Genomic DNA, 17,363 nt, shown 5'->3' with positions numbered 1-17,363 from the left:
ACTCTATGTGACACTGAAGCTTTTCTTCTATCCATTTTAACCCACCCATTAATCATGGATTGGGTTTCTGAAGTTCCAGCAAGCTGGGTTGCCACATAAAGCAGAACACTCAAATTTGTTCTGAAGATAAAGAACACATAGCTTCTTAGTATAAGGATATCTCACAAGAGCATCATCATAATCATTATCAACATTATAATAAATATAAGATCAATACATTAGACTAGAATACTATAGTAGTAGTAGTAAGTTATAAATCACATAATCAAATTAAGCAGGCAGCAATATTATAACAGAGTTCATATAAAAGTCTTAGCAATAAGGAATTGGTTGTTAATTATCTGAAATTTAAATGTAACTGTCCTGCAATTTTATTTTCTAACTCTTCTAATGTAGGGAATTCTCAAATTCAAACAAAATATGAAAGATAAAATAGGCCCACAAGTAGCTATCCTGGCTGCTTGCACAATTATCAACATTTTTAAAGTTTTGTCTCTATCATCTTTCAGTGCATGGTGGATGTAGAAAAAAAAAATACATGCCCTTAAATAGTTTATCATCAAGTTGGCTATCACAAAATGGCTAGTGAAGACATAAGTGCTAATTGTGCGAAGGAGTTTAGGGAAGAAAGCAGCAACCAGTTATAGACTGAAGTTCTCCCGAACAAGGGGAGTCTGCTCTCTTATCAGTGAGTGCTTCCTCACGAAACTGCAGCTTTCTCCCTATTAACTATGCAAATTCAGAACCCCTACAAATTTCCAATGAAGATGGGTGAGCAGGATTTCAGGTGGGGTAATCAGCATTGCTAGGTTGGATTCATACTGGCACTATTAACAAGATTCCATTTGACTCCCTCACCCTCCCACCCCACCCCTTAAATCACCCAGACACAAAGCAGCTGTCACCCATCAGGCTGAAATACATGAAGCACTGCTGCAAATTACATCATCAGAACTGATTAACTCTTCAACATGCCAACATAATAGCTGTTCGACCTTCTCCGGGTGACTTGTTAATTAACCTCTAGAATGTGCTGTCTTTGACATCATTGGTGAGTTAAATTTTTTTCTTTGATTGAAAGAAGCCCTGGGGAGAATTATAACTTGATAAGAGAAACAAGAGTCTATTCAGTTGGCCAGCTTTATGCTAATGCTTACAAAATGCCCCCATTACTTGAGCCTATGGGCACGTGTCAAGTAATGAAGAAAAAGACAAAATGGGGCTATATTTCTTCTCCTGAATTCCATTAGCATTTTAAATGATTTATTATTCTATTCAAGTGCAATAACACCAAATATATGGTCTTACACATTTAGCAAGTTCTTTTCTTTTTTTTTTTTTTTTTTTTTTTTTGTTAATGCAGAGTAAGAGAGAGATCTTCCATCCACAACAGCAGACCCTAGTCAAACAGAAGCCTTCCTTGGGCCACCTACTTTCCAGATACATTAGTAGAGAGCTAGATTGGAAGTGGAGTAGACAGAACGCAAACTGGGCACTTGACACAGGATGCAGGACCCCCAAGTAGTGATTGAATCTGCTGTGTAGAAACGCTTGCCCCAATAAATTTGCTTTTTAATTCCTCTAGACTTTACACAAAGTTCAAATACTAGGTCACAAACTTGAGGAAGTATTATATTGAGAAACAATATGGGAACAAATCTAGAAACAGTGACTGAGCAAGACAACTTTACAGTCACCATTCCCACATAGGGTAGCCACTACCTTCCAAGAGTAGAAAGCAGCTTTGCCTGGCTTTGCACTTTATGTTAATACAAGTAAAATCATACTTTACATATTCTCTTCCGCATCTGGCTTGTTTCAGGCAACTCTGCATATATGAGATTTAAAGGATGCTAATTTAAAAATAACTTGCTATTAGTGCATATGGACTCAATAATAGAAAATTGGTGAGGCAGGCATTTGGCCTGATGGTTCAGATGCTGCTTGAGTGTCCACATCCCATTTCAGAGTGCCTAAATTTGACTCTTGGCTCTGCTTTTGGTTTTAGCTTCCTGCTTAAGACACACCTGGGGAATAGCAAGTGACAACTCAGGTGATTGGATCCCTGCCACTCACATGGGGAACCCGGCGTCTGCTTTCTATCTGGCCCAGCCCAAGCTGTGGTGGCCATCTGGGGAGTGAACCTGAGAATGATTGCTTGCACTTTCTGTCTCTCAAATAGGTTAGATACATTCTTTTTAAAAAACTGAATAACACAGTACTAGCTTTAGCAGCACATATATTAAAATTGAAACAATACAGAGAAGATTAGCATAGTCCCTATGCGAGGATGGCACGCAAACTCACAAAGCGTTCCATATTTTTGTTCTGCGCTCTTGAATCTGACCAACAATAAACCGTGATTGTTGTTGAAAAAATTGAATGATACATTTATAATTTTCAGTTACTTTTTTTTTAAATTTTATTTTTATTGGAAAGTCATATTTACAGAGAAAGACAGAAAGAATATCTTCCATCCACTGGTTCACTCTCCAAGTGACTGCAAAGACTGGAGCTGAGCCCATCCAAAGCCAGGAACTAGGAGCCTCCCCTAGGTCTCCCACATGGGTGCAGGGACCCAAGGCCTTGGGCCATCCTCTACTGCTTTTTACAAGCAGGGAGCTAGAAGGGAAGTGGAGCAGCTGGGACACGAATCAGCACCCATATAGGATCCAGGCACATGGAAGACGAGGACTTTAATCATGAGGCTACCAAGTCAGACCCTTCAATTATTTCTTAAATGTGGGGAGCGTCAGACCCCACGCGTATGAGGAGCCACAAGATGGTGGCTGGCTGAGGCGGGATTTGTCCCACCAGTAAGAAAACAGGAAGTCGCAGAGATAGGCTAATGCCCTCCCTTGCGATTGCTGCCCTATCAGATAGCGCCCAGTGGACCCACGGGGACAAGTGATTGGTGGAGGACTGTATATAAGCAGCCCGTTTTCGGTAATAAACTCTTTTGGTTCGCCCTCTCTCTTTTCGTTTGCCTGCTTTTTGGTTCGGCTTTTCGTTCGTTTATGTGTGTGTTCATTCGGTGTGTGTGTGCCGGCTGCAGTGGCAGTTCCTGTTTTTTCCAGGCCCTTGAGAATCCTCGTCATTTTAGTGTCACTGCAGGGCGGCGACACTTAAATGATATACATTTTATTTGATCAAAATTATAAATTTTTATAAAGTTCCTACCTAAAAAGAAAAGCTACATTTTGGGGCATGTGTTGGGGGGACCATTTTATTAATCCTTTCATCCTGACCTATTTATGATTATGAATTCAATTTCTCCTAAACATGATCTTTAGCCAGTTCCAAATGTCTTACAATCTCTGCAGCATCTTTATGACCAAACAAATGTAAGACTCAGATGCAGGCATTTTCTGGCTGGGGTACTCCCTGGAAGCTGGTGACCACTAGGGAAGTAGCCATGCTGCCACCTTGGTCCCTGAAAGGATGCCTATCCTTCAGAGTCAGCCAGTCTTGGGACTTTCTCAAAAATAGTGAGGGTACAGATAGGTATCTTTGAGATAAAGAACCAAGGTTTGCCTCTTTCTACTCACTTCCTTAGGAGTATGAGTCCAACTGAAAAAACAAGCTGTACCTTTCTCATGAACTACTCGTAACCAACCTGAACAGGACACAGTGTGGATTTATGGCTTAAATGATGGGGCAAAATATAGAACACAGGCGACTGTCACATAAGTTTACATGCCTTAAGCTCCACAAACCACACCTAGTATTGTCCTAAGACAGACTTAAATTTTAAAAATCTTTTTACAAATTTAAAAGTTTTAGTAAAATACCCAAGAAAATTTCCCTTTAAATCATTGTAAGCATACAATTCCAAGGTACTAAGTATATTTACCTTGCTATGCAATCATGACTATTATCCATTTCTAGAATCCTCTCATTTTGTAAAACAGAGTCTGGACTCATTAAATAAGATGTTTCTCCCTCTGTCCAGCCCCTGGCAACCATGGCTCAGTTTGCTTCAGGGGATGGAATTTTTCTTTAAAGATTTATTCATTTTTATGGAAAAGGCAGATTGACAGAAAGACAGCAAGAAAGATCTTTCATCCACTGGTTCATTCCCCAAATGGCCACAACTACAGAAGCTGAGCCAGTCTGAAGCCAGGAGCCTCTTCTGGGTCTTCCAAGTGGTTGCAGGGTCCCAAGGCTTTGGACCATCCTCTGCTGCTTTCCCAGGTCCATAAGTATGGGAAGTGGGGCAGCCGGGACAAGAACTGGCACCCACATGGGATGTCAGCACTTGCAGACCAAGAATTAGTGAGTTGAACCATAGTGCTGATCCCAGAGGTCAGGATTTTAACATTGCTGTGAAAATGTAATGTTAAAATGTCTCCTGCACTTATGCCAGGTTATTGGAGCATGCTTTCCTATTGACAAAGTCATTCCTTGCTCTCCAAGATGAATTCAATCTGCTAGTTCCTGTTCTCTTCATCTCTGCAAAGATCATTCTAGTCTTTACCTTCAATCAAATCAGATCCTCTGGACACAAAGGAGGAGTTACATGAGTCAGCTATAAAAGCACATAGAGATTATGTCTCCCTCAGCTAGGTCTCACAGTCATTTTCCACTCCAGGACATGCTCCAGCTGAATTGCACCCTGGTTCACACCACACCTTCTGCTCACAGAGTAATCACTTTCAATCTCCAGGAGGCAGAATGGGCTGGGAGTAACTGTTTCCCCAAATCCGTGTTCTAGCCTACAGTCTTTCACTCTTTATTTTTGAGCCACTTCATTCTCCTTGATTCAGTGAACTCACTGTTAACTATAAAGCCCTACCACTGGGGACTTGCAATCACAGCTAAATAATATCAGTCTTCCCAAAGTGTAACACTAAATCTAGACAAAATTGACAGACACAACCACTTAAGCACTCTGAGAATAGAACAGAGGTACACTGTCATAGCAAAAGCAGTTATGCTGGACAAAATGACTAAATTTCAGGGAAGAACAATGAGAGCCCAGGGCCTTCTGGCTTGGGGCAGCTCTCTTTCCTCTTGCTGCTGGCTGCTTGTTTGACGTAGATGTTCTGTTGAGTGAAGCAAGGTTGTATTAGCAGCACCTCAGTCACTATAAAAGATTTCCTTTTGGACTGTTTATGCCCACAGGGAGGAATGAAGAGCAGAAATAGTAACAATTCACAGGATTTTATAGGAGAATTAATGGTATTTTTATCTTCTCATTTCTTGTCTTCTTTCAAAGGTATGGGATTGTATAAAACAATAATTATAAATTGTACTGTTGGGTTTATAACTTATATGGACATAATATATATTTATGTAGCAATAAAGCATGAAAAGGAGAGAAAAATAAAGGTTGAGCAATTTCCATGTTTTTTAGAAATTATTATTATGAAATAAATTGCAGTAAATTAAGATGTATGATATAGACCTTAAATATGAGCCTCAAAAAGTTTATCTTTTTCAAAATTAGTAGAGTAATTTAAATGTTATTATAAAAATATTGAGCACAAAAACAGCAGTTAAGGAAAGACAAAAGAATCAAAGACAGTTAACACATAGAAAGCAAACAGAAGATACCAAATGTAAATCTAACATTTCAATAATTACATTAAATGTTAATGATCTATATACTCCACTCAAAATACAGATTATCATGGGCATTTGGATTAGCAGTTAAGATGCTGGATAAAGGATACCCACCCTTGAGTTTAATATTCTGTTTCAGACTCCAGCTTCTTGCTAATGCAGATTCTGGGAAGCAGCAGTGATGGTTCAAAATGACTGAGCACTGGCTATCCATATAGGAGACCTGGATTCTGTGATGGACACTTGGGATGAGTCAACATATGAGATCTCTCTATTTTTTTTTATCTACTTTATCTTTTTCTTCCTCTCAAATAAATAGCTTTCAGAATGCAGAAATGGGACCACTGTTTGGTAGAAGGTTAAGACACTGGTTGGATGCCTGTGTTTCATATCAGACTGCTTGGGTTAAGTCCTGATTCTATTCCTGATTCCAGCTTCCAGCTAATGTGTACTTTTGGAGGTGATGTCTCAACTACTTGGGTTCCATGTGGGAGACCAAGATTGAGTTCCTGATTCTAGTTTGAGACCCAGCTTACCTGCAACTGTTATGGACATTTGGGGAGTGAACCAATGGATGGAAACTCTGTCTCTCAAATAAATCATTTTAAAATGCAGATGTCATCAGACAGGATAAAAAGCAAAAGCTATCTATATGCTCTCTACAAAGGACCTTGAATTCAAAAACACAAATATATTGAAAGCAAATAGATGGAAAAAGATAAGTTAGGTTTAACATGTCAGGAAGATGTGATAATGAAGTGAATATTTTCACTTAACAGCTAAGCTCAAAACGTATAAAGTGAAACAGATATCTATCTTAGAAATAACCCAGGTGCAGAAGGAGAGGGCAAGGTTACTGTCTCCTGACAACTCCAAGTCCCCTAGCTTTCAAACCACAAGCTTCTGTCCCTCTAGATGGTAATTGTGCATTTAGTTCTTTGGCTCACTCAGAGCTGTATATCCAGCTACAGCACTTTCTTGTGTGTGTCCAAAATGTATACAGAAGTGGATTTTTTTAAATTAATTGATAAGTGAACAGCATTATAGGCAAAAAGAGAGTGGCAAAAGAGATTACATATTTTAGGAACTATAAATTGTTCCAAAAATCTCCAGTAGCATTTCTCAAACTGAATTCTGTAGGATGTTATTAGAATTTGGGGCTCAAATGTTATGTACCTCATTCCTTTCTCAGAAATTCTCGATATGCATTTCTATGTTTAAATCCACTTATTGGACTTTAATTCAAACTTACCTGGTCAGACTTTCATCATTGTCTTCAGTAGTCCTCAGAAGAGTGTTGGTAGATACTGGTCTGATATATAGGCAGGATTTGAGGGAATCTGAGGAGATGAGCCAAGAAAAGTAGGCTGTGGTCAAGCCAGAGAAAGAAACCTGGTATGAAATGATAAGAAATCTGAATGTTACTTTATTGATTATATAATACTATTGAATAGATAAGAGAGCAATATTATCTGATTCACATTAGAATTTTTATTTATTTTATCTGTTCCGGATGTAGAGATAGAGAGGGTTCCCAGCTGTTAGTTCACGCCCCAATGCTCCTAATGCCAGGAGCCAAGAACACAACACAGATCTCCAACATAAATGGCAGGAGTCACATATTTCAACCATTCCCCCTGCTGCCACAGAGAGTCTGCAACGGAGGAAGCTGGAATCAGGAACTGAACCAGGACTCTGACACTACTACTCTGACCTAGACATATTGCCTGCCCCCCAGGCCAAAGGCCCTAATCTGAATTTCACAAGGATCATCCTGACAGTGTAGATGTTAAACCGGAGGAAGGTCAGGCTGGAAGCAGAGCACTAGTTAGAAGACAGGGTCAGCAATCCAGACAATTAGTATCGAACACTTAAAACAAGGGGTGAGACTAAGCTAAGAACACATTTAGAAAGCAGAATTACTAAGTCTTCATGACTCAATGTGTGTCATAGTGACAGAGAGGGAGGTGTCCTTGAAACCCTCCACTATTCTGACTTAGATAATTGATGGTTGGTAATGACCTTTAGGCTGCCAGGGAAGAGAAGGACAGAACTGTGGAGGAAGAGGTTTAATTTAAGGTATCCTGGGGAGTTTAGTCACAAATTCAGATAAGGGCTTAGGAGACAAAAAAAATGATTTTAGAAAGCCAAAATGGAGGAGAGAAAAAAATAGGACCTAATCAGTATTGAATCCTAGGAAATCAGAAGGAGCAAGAAAATAACAAAAAATATAAGGAAGGTAAAATACCCATTGCATTTGAAAACGTGAATGTAATTACTAACCATGGGGGGAGAAGTTTCAGTAGAGTTGTGGGCTGGAGTGAGACTGGCTGAAGACTATGGTGGCTGGAATTAGACACGTATGTATGTTAGAAAAGCATAGGTGGGAATGCTTAGGACTCAGAGCTAGCTTAGCTTTAAACGGAGAACAAGGGAGGAAGCCAGAGGGCAGTAAAGTGGTAGAGGTATTCAGAAAGGCTGTTTTCTTTAAAGTGAATGACATGTTGGGCTGGTATTATGGCTCAATTGGCAAATCCTCCCCTTAACAGTGGTGGGATCCCATTTGGGTACCAGTTTGTGTCCCAGCTGCTCCACTTCCCATCCAGTTCCTTGCTTATGACTGGGAAAGCAACAGAGAATGGCCCAAAGCCTCTCCTATACCCACGTGGAAGACCAGAAAAAAGCTCCTGGCTGCATATTGGTTCAGCTCCAGCTATTGTGGCCTTTTGGGGAGTGACCAGCAATGAAAGATCTTTTGCTCTATCTCCCCTCTCTGTAAATCTGCCTTTCCAATAAAAAAAATATATTTTTAAAGCGATTAATTAAAAATTAAAAATTGAGTTACACTTAAAGAATGCAATTGGTATGACATTTTTTTTGTCAAGGGGAAGCCAAAGAGAGGGTGCCATCACAGAGAGTTGAGTTAGGTTGCTGAGGAGGCAGAATGACAACTATTTAAGTGATATATACTGCAACAGGGTCATCAATATTTTCTTTTTTTTTTAAAGATTTATTTATTTTATTACAAAGTCAGATATACAGAGAGGAGGAGAGACAGAGAGGAAGATCTTCCGTCCGATGATTCACTCCCCAAGTGAGCCGCAACGGGCCGGTGCGCGCCAATCCGAAGCCAGGAACCTGGAACCTCTTCAGGGTCTCCCACACGGGTGCAGGGTCCCAAAGCCTTGGGCCGTCCTCAACTGCTCTCCCAGGCCACAAGCAGGGAGCTGGATGGGAAGTGGAGCTGCTGGGATTAGAACCGGCGCCCATATGGGATCCCGGGGCGTTCAAGGCAAGGACTTTAGCTGCTAGGCCACGCCACCAGGCCCATCAATATTTTCTTATTCTCATTTTTTCACCATCCACTGGTGAATATTCCTAAGACACAGTTTTTAGGATAGATTTGATAAATTGCATAGAGAATATTTTGTACATATTTTTGTGCTCCCTACCATAGTATATTTGATGTGGTATGTCATAGGGATTACTATAGCTTTTAATTCATCAAGTCATTCCTGTGATCAATTATCAACAATACTCACTTGCTTTCTTTTTTTTAAGGTTTATTTATTTTTTATTACAAAGTCATATGTACAGAGAGGAGGGAAGACAGAGAGGAAGATCTTCCATCCGATGACCCACTCCCCAAGTGAGCACAACGGCTAGTGCTATGCTGATCCAGAGCCAGGAGCCAGGAACCTCTTCCGGGTCTCCCACACAGGGGCAGGATACCAAAGCTTTGGGCTGTCCTTGATTGCTTTCCCAGGCCACAAGCAGGGAGCTGGATGGGAAGTGGAGCTGCCGTGATTAGAACCGGTGCCCATATGGGATCCCGGGCACGTTCAAGGCGAGGACCTCAGCTGCTAGGCCACGCCGCCAGGCCCAATTGCTTTCAAGGAATAAAAGGAGATGCCAATTGAAGTCTTTCAGAATCTAGCTAAACCCTCAGTCTTCAGCTGGCTTCCAAAGAATCCTCTTTAGCCAGGCTACTATGTTGCTTTGCTTTCCCCACCCCCAACACATACACAGATGCACACTTTTGGTCCTCCTGCTGCTTTGCTCCCACTCTATCAGAGTGTTGTATTCCTCTTTAGGACAGTGACACTAAGAACAAAATCCCAATCTATCGTGGCCTACAAGGTCCTTTGCATGTGCCTTCTGCCAGGTGCTCCAACTGCATATGCAGCAGCTCTCCCAACCCAATCTCTCTCTTTCCTGTCCTTGAACCGGGAGTTCTTTCCTACCTCCAGACAATTCCCCTAGCTGTAACTGCTGCCTGGAAGCTTCCTTAGCTCGTTGCATGGCTGACTCCTGTTTATCCTTCAGGTCTCAGCCTGAATGCCACTTCATCTTATTTGATCATAGTAAATCTATGTAAAGATCTATATGCAAGCAGACATAATATAGTTATTCCCTTCAATATACCAAGAATAATCTGTACTTATTTTATTTATTTTTCATAACCGAATGGAAACTTCATGAAAGTTGGAACTCCATTTGTCTTATACATGGTGCCTAAAACAGGATCTGGCAAGTAATTTAAAAATATATGTGATCCTGGTGGCCCCACTTCCCATCCAGCTCCCTGCTTGTGGCCTGGGAAAGCAATCAAGGACGGCCCAAAACCTTGGGACCCTGCACCCACGTGGGAGACCTGGAGGAAGCTCCTGGCTCTTGGCTCCGGATTGGCTCAGCTCCAGCCGTTGTGCTCACTTGGGGTGTGACTCTTCAGATGGAAGATCTTCCTCTCTGTCTCTCCTCCTCTCTGTATATCTGACTTTACAATAAAAATAAAATAAATATTTAAAAAAGTATATGTAATGACACAGACTTTCAGTGGAGCAATTAAACACATCACTTCAGATGCCCACATATCATTATCAGAGCACCTGGTTCACATTTTAGTTGTATTTGCAATCCAGATTGTGCTAATGCATTTGCTTGGAGACAGAAGGTGATGCCCCAAAGATCTGGATTCCTACCACCCACATGGGAGACCTGGATGGAGTCCCAGGCTCCTGGCTTCATTCTGGCCAAGCCCTGACTGTTGCCTACATTTAGGAAGTGAATCCGTGCATGGAAGATCTCTTTCTGACATGTCCCTAGCTTCAAACCCCAATGAAAATCCCATCTCTGCATGAACACTAATATTGGCTTTGTGTATTGAGTACTGACCATATTTCATTAGTGACATTCATTATGTTACTGAAGCCCCTCCATTTACCTCCACTCAAACAGTTATTACCTAGGTCACACATTCTGTATTTAATCATGGTAAACTCTTACTTTGCTGTTTATTTCACACATCACTGTTTTGCTTCATTGCAATAATTAGTGCTCTTCCATATCCCACAGCTACCAGAGAGATCTGTAGCCCTGCTGGGGAAGTGAAGGCGTGCCCCAGTATGATCCGGTAACACAACAAGAATGTCTGGTTGTTTTCCTTATGTCAGAGATAAACACAGCCAGACATTCATGAAAACAGACTTTACGCCACAGCTGCTGACTCTAAGAAAGTTTTTCCACTGAGATTCATAGAGGTAACTGAGACTTTTATAGAGAAAATAAGGGATGAGAGGGAGAAGAATGGCAGTGGCTTGAGCAGAATTAGGGAAATGGAAAGCTACAAAAAATGGGAAAGAGGTTGGTCCCTTTGAAGCCCATCTGGGTTTGCTAACTGATGCTCATTATGGAAGTGGGTTTCATTTTTTTATATTTATTTTATTTTTATTGGAAAGGCAGATATTCAGAGAGGAGGAGAGACAGAGAGGAAGAGCTTCCATCAGATGATTCACCCCAAGTGACCACAACAGCTAATGTTGCACCAATCTGAAGCAAGGAAGACCCTTCCAGGTCTCCCACACATGTGCAGGGTTCCAAGGCTTTGGGCCATCCTGGACTGCTTTCCCAGGCTACAGGAAGGGAGCTAGATGGCAAGTGGGGCCACCAGGATTAGAACCGGTGCCCATATGGGATCCTGGCATGTGCAAGGCAAGGACTTTAGACACTAGGCCACGGCGCCAGGCCTGGAAGTGGGGTTCCTATCCTGGGGCACATACTGGGAGCTAGGGGGCCCTATTTTCAGGTGTTGGCTAAATCAAACCATAAATTCTTATGGTAAGATAGAATTTCCTCAGGCAAGCACTTTAAGAGACCTAGGTCACCCTAGCAATATGACCTTGAACTGGCATTGTGTTGGTGTTGGTTTAAGTCTTTATAAACCATGCTTGAGTTCTAGTTGTGAAATAGACTCAAGGGAGCCTGGGAGTTTACTCAAGAAGTAAGTTTTTACAACAAGAAAAGCTTAGAAACAGACAGCAAACGGTCAGCAGGGATGCACTTATAACTTACTGGGTGGGACAAAAAGATTAGTTACTCCTCACTGGGGTATTGAAGATTTCTCTGCACACCCCTCCTAAAACTGTTCACCTAAACTGTTGACATATGTCTTGTTAGAGTTATAGAGTTAGACTACCCGAAAAACAGCCAGGTTCAGCAAAATTATGCTTCAACACTATAAAGTGCTAAATACTAAAATTAAAATAGACATGAGATAGCTGAATAATAATCTATAGCCATTTTAAGGTGTATAGAACCCGACTGTATATAAAGTAATAATTGAAATGTCAATGTAGAAGTCACAGGATGTGGTTCAGAACTTGCATTCTTTTTTTTTTCTCTTTTAACATACTGGTTACTTAATACCATGTCAACTAATTCCATAACGTTATAAATTGTTACTGGTGTAATGTTGGGGCTTTTAATTGATCGGGATGATACTCTGCCAGCTCTACCTTCAGACCAGAGCTGGTCTCCCCAAGAAACTGTTGAACTTATCTGGACAATAAGATGCTGGACTTTATGCTTGGTATATGCTTGCAATGAAAGAATCTCAACTGAATTTGAACTGTAGTAATGCAACAAGGTGGAGGAATCCACCATGGGAGGAGGGTTTGGGGAGGGGTGGGGGGGGAATCCCAGTACCTATAAAACTGTGTCACATAATGCAATGTAATCAATAAAAACAAAAAAAAGAAAAAAGAAAAAATAGAAGTGAGTTTTTGTCAATCAACTTTGAACAGTAAATCTAATGCATGGACAGGCATTCGGCAAAGTGGTGGGCTGCTGCTTGGGACCCCTGCATCCAATATAGGACTGCCTGACAAGACTTCGCTCCTCTGCTTTGGGTCCAGCTTCCTACTAATGTGCACCCCAAGAGGCAGTAGGTGATGGTTCAAGTACCAGGGTCCCTGCCACTCATGTAGGAGACCCAGAGCGCTGTAGGTTTCAGAAGTGCCTTCCCACAAGCCCATGCAGTGGCTTCGGGAGCCTGGAGACTACACTGAAGAAGACCAAGGCGAAGCGGAGCCTTGACACTCCCTGAAAAGCTTCTGTAGTCCAGAAATCCTGTTCACATCTCACTTTAGGTATCACCTGCAAACTATTCCTTGAAGTTCAGGGCTAGGATCAGAAGACTTACTCCACACTCCCTCACACACACACCCAACTCTCCCACTCCCCAGTCCTCCTTTCTCTACCTAAGATGATGACAAAGACATTTTGTCCTGCTTACATGGGGTAAGGTGGGGATTCCCTCAAGGCTAGCAAGAGGCTGGAGTCCCCAAGGTTCCTCTCGTGGGAGCCTTTTGCAGTCAGTTCAGGCTCTGAGCACACCCAACTGTAGTTTTTCTTTCTTGAGTTCCACCGGGGAGCTGATCTGCGCAGTCAGGAAAATGTCACCCAACCTGTCTCTCCCCACCCAACAGGTCAGCCAGAAACTGCAGTGCTGCTGGGCTATATCCTGGAGCAGAACCTCCTTCCTGTTAGAGAAGTGTCTTCCCTCCACAGACAATGCTTCATTGCAATAGAACTGGGTGATGTTGAACCTGACCTAGGACTCTTGTTTTTCAGCTTGTTCACTGGCCAGGGAAGTAATTAAATGCCTCGGCTCTAATGACACACATTTTCCATTCTAGTTGCTTTAAGCCCCTTCTCTGATAAATAGTTTAGTAATGATATTTGTGGTCACCACCTGCCTTCCCTGGAAATGGCCTGCTGGGGGGACTAGTGCCCTGCCACAGCAGAGCCCAGTGAATTGAGAACTCCTGCCACATCTCCTGTAACCTCACGAAGTGCTTTCTCCACCTGTGGGAGTGGAACATAGCTACCCTCTCTCGCCTTACATCAGGACTGCTGCGGATAAGGCGCCACGACTTACCCACGCTTTTCAATGTGTACAGCATTCTACATGGTGGCCCAAGTAATGAAGGACACACATGCATTATGAGGACCTCCCAGGGCTAGCTTCCTGCAGATCACCTCCTCAGCTTCATTCAAGGTCTCCAATTTAGATACCGATACTATCTCCAACATGAGCGCAACTGTGGGTCCTCAGACGACAGCATTTAACGTATGCCACCACTACTCCTGCTTTCAGGGCTGTCTTTTGCTATTGTTTCTTTACTTTGTGAAGAACTAAATACGAAAACAAAGATCTCGCTCCATCCTCTGGGAGATCTGGAAGAGACCCAGGCAGCGCGGAGTTTAGCCTGAGGTAATTTCCGGGTGTGCTCTGAGGCGAGACCCGAGCCTGAGCCGAGGCTGGGGAGCCAGAGCTCCGGGCTGGGCGGGGGCGTGGCCTGAGCGCTGAGTGTGTCTGTAGTCCACCGCGCAAGCCCCGCCCCGCCGCCGCCTGGAGGGGAACGCCGTGAGACGCGGTTGCGACGGGTGGGCGGGACCTTCACAAAGGCCCGGCTGTAGGAAGGAAAGGCGCCGCCGGCTTCGAGAAGGAGGCGGTGTGGGGCCGCGCCGGAATCCCAGAGGCGACCGCTGCCGGGAGCGCGCCGGAAAGGCGGGGCTTTCGTGCTGGGGTAGCCACGGGCCTTGGCGTGAGTGCTAGTGCCGAGGGAACAGCTCAGGTCCATTGTAGCTTCTTTTTAAAAATTTTTCTCTGCTGCCTCCAAAAACGGAAGGTGCGAAGGCCCCCAAGACATGCGTGGTCAGGAGGGCTTCCTTCCTGTTTGGACCCTTCCCATTAAAGTGGGATCAGAGTGCATTGTATGCACACTATCTCCAATGAGAAAAGATGGCGTTCAGCTGGCTTGAATTAGTATTTTTGAGGGGCGGGGGGAGAAATATGGGAGAGCCGTGAGGGAACTCAGGGTTCCTGCCACAAGGAACGCCTTCCCCAGGCGTGGAGTCTGAGTGGTCCAGGGCTCCCTGGGATTGACCCCATCTTCCACCCGGATGTTAAGGATGCGCTTCTATGAACAGCATCTAGCCAAGACAGTTTTCTCACATGTTAGTCACCTTGCTTTTATATTTGTGTCTCTCATCTAGATCTTGCCCCATGGATATAGATCCTGTCGAGGGTGCCAGGATGCCAACAGCCCCAGCCCCGATGCAGTCTGAATCCAGCCCGGTTGAAGAGGAGACCCCTGCCCTCATGTGGGGATTGGATCCTGTGTTTTTGGCCTTTGCCAGACTCTACGTCAGGGATATCCTGGACATGAAGGAATCCCAGCAGGTGCCAGGTATGTGGCTGAACAGTGCGGGGTGGCTTGGCTGAGGTACAAGACCTCTCCCTGGCACAAAGCTGGGGACAGCTGTAGTTGAGGGTCTTCTCCCAGAGCCTTTTCTGTCGCAGACTTTGGATATAATCTAGTTGGACCCTTATGCCATTTTGAAAAAATAGATACTTAGGGTCTTTGTGCAGAGGAACATTTTCACATGTATGTGGGTCTTTGGAATTTACAACTGCTCCTTTTATCTTTGGGCCTGCCCCTTGGGTTAAGAGGCCTGGCACTGGTAGGCCTAACTGTGTCCCTTATTTGACCTGGGCAAGTGACTCACCTTCTGCAAAGCTTAGGTTTCTTTACTAACATGGAGGTTAACCCAGCCTGATTGGTGGAGGTGGGGGGTGAGGGGCGCTGTGGTTTTGTTGTGAGAATAATAACAACTCTCTGGGGGGAAGGATATTATGTCTTATTCACCTTTGTAATTGCAGCACCTTGTCATTGCGGTGGGTAGTGTGGAGTGAACCTTCAAGAAATAGCAGTTAGGATTGCCATTTAGACCAGCTGTTATTACCAAGTCTTATGCTCCAGTACTTGGGTTCTTTATAGAGCTTCAGCTCTGATTACAGTTTCTTCCCTTTTTTTTAAAAAAAATCTTATTTTATTCATTTGAAAGGCAGAGCTACAGGGAGAGGGTATGATAGAAAGAGAGATCCTCCATCTGCTAGTTCACTCCCCAAATGACGGTAGCAGCCAGGACTAGGCTAACTGGAAGCCAGGAGCTTCCTCTGGGTCTCCCTTGTGGGTACAAGGACCCAAGCACTTGGACCATCTTCTGCTTTCCCATGTGCATTAGCAGGAAGCTGGATTGGAAGTGAAGCAGTTGAGACTCCAACCTGTATGGAATGCTGGTACTGTAGGTGGCAGCCCCACCCGCCACACCACAACACTAGCCCCTGCTTCTAGCTTGTTACTCATCCTGACCCTGGGAGGCATCTGTGGTGATTCAAGTAATTAGAGTACCTGCCATCCATGCAGAACTGGGTTAACTTCCCAGCCTCTGGCTTCACCTGTCATGAGAGCATATAAGCAAGGGAACCAGGGCCTAAAAGCACCCTCTTCCTGCCTCTTAGGGCTGGGTGGGAGGAAGAAGTAATTGAAACCACAAAGCATTCATGTGAAGTTAAAAAAACAAACAAAAAATCCAAAAAACCAAAAATGGCTCATAATACCCCAAATTACAACAAATATAGTTTGGGCTAGATTTGAATAATTGGCCTTGTCATGGTGAATCATGTCCAGGTTTGCTGTGCTGTGTGAGACATTCTTTAAACATGTCGTCTTGTTAAGTGAAGCCTTCTAGTCCAGGACCTTCTGGAGAGCAGCATGGGAGAGAAGCTGCTGAGAATCTCCAGGGTGCAGAGTTTTCGTGAGATGAGCCTTGGTGTGTTTCCTGTTATGTGCACAGATGTGTTTGGATGACCTTACACTGAAGCCTTTTGTACAGATTTTTTCACCACACCTTTATTTCCTAATTATTGTTGAAAATGGTCTGATTTTTCTCCCCTTGGAAGGCAGCCAATTTCATCCTTTCTGTTTTCCAGAACAATCTGGAATTCTTCACAGCTCATCTCCTCAGGAAGACATTAATTCACACCAAATGCCAGCTTTGCTTAAAAATCTGTGGATGTGCAAGCAAGCATTTAGGGACATGGCAGAGGCTTTGGGCTTCCTGTGGGCGAAGGGTTTTATGATGGATGAAAAACAAACCAATGAAAGCTGGTGATCTTTGCTTTGTCACTGATGAGAATGCTTCAGATGTATCTTTTAAAATGAAGCCTCGTGACTCAGGCAGACACCAACCATAATTTTATAGGGCAATCTTGGCTGTGAGGATTCAGAGAGGTAGGAAATGGTTGTTGTCTAGCTTTATGGTTTGTTGTTGGATTTGGTTTAGCATGAAGAAAAAACTTTTTTAAAAAGATTTATTTATATTTTCATTGGAAAGGCAGATTTACAAAGAGGAGGGACAGAGAAAGATCTTCTGCTCCTGGTTCACTTTGCAAATGACCACAACGGCTGGAGCTGAGTCCATCCAAAGCCAGGAGCCAGGAAGTTCTTCCAGGTCTCCTGTTTAGGTGCAGGATCCCAGGCTTTGGGCTGTCTTCTACTGCTGTCCCACAGGCAGGAAAAGTGGATGGGAAGTGGAGCAGCTGGGCCATGAATTGGCACCCATATGGGGTGCTGGCACTTGGAGGTGGAAGTGCCAATTGAGCCATCATG

The 17,363-nt window shown here is 43.4% G+C and overlaps 1 protein-coding gene and 1 non-coding gene across 6 annotated transcripts in view; both read left to right on the top strand.

Annotated features, from left to right (window-relative positions):
• Nucleotides 1-2,218: 2,218 nt before the first annotated feature.
• LOC118759456 (U6 spliceosomal RNA) lies at nucleotides 2,219-2,325 on the top strand. Its single transcript, XR_004996192.1, has one exon. It is a non-coding gene; the product is annotated as a U6 spliceosomal RNA (small nuclear RNA).
• A 12,011-nt stretch (nucleotides 2,326-14,336) lies between these two features.
• Nucleotides 14,337-17,363, top strand: part of STN1 (STN1 subunit of CST complex) — a 36,802-nt gene continuing 33,775 nt past the window's right edge. For 2 of the 5 annotated variants that reach the window (XM_058671445.1, XM_058671443.1), the window contains exons 1-2: nucleotides 14,346-14,537; nucleotides 14,905-15,098. In XM_058671445.1, coding sequence (XP_058527428.1) covers nucleotides 14,915-15,098 — 184 coding nt within the window. In that variant the 5' untranslated portion in view covers nucleotides 14,346-14,537; nucleotides 14,905-14,914. Of the gene's footprint in view, nucleotides 14,538-14,904; nucleotides 15,099-17,363 lie in introns of all 5 variants that reach the window. The other 3 variants (XM_058671444.1, XM_058671447.1, XM_058671446.1) reach the window with 3 other exon arrangements.

The sequence above is a fragment of the Ochotona princeps genome, chromosome 13 (assembly GCF_030435755.1).
Source record: "Ochotona princeps isolate mOchPri1 chromosome 13, mOchPri1.hap1, whole genome shotgun sequence".
Taxonomy (NCBI): domain Eukaryota; kingdom Metazoa; phylum Chordata; class Mammalia; order Lagomorpha; family Ochotonidae; genus Ochotona; species Ochotona princeps.
This window is presented reverse-complemented; position numbering and strand designations above follow the sequence as displayed.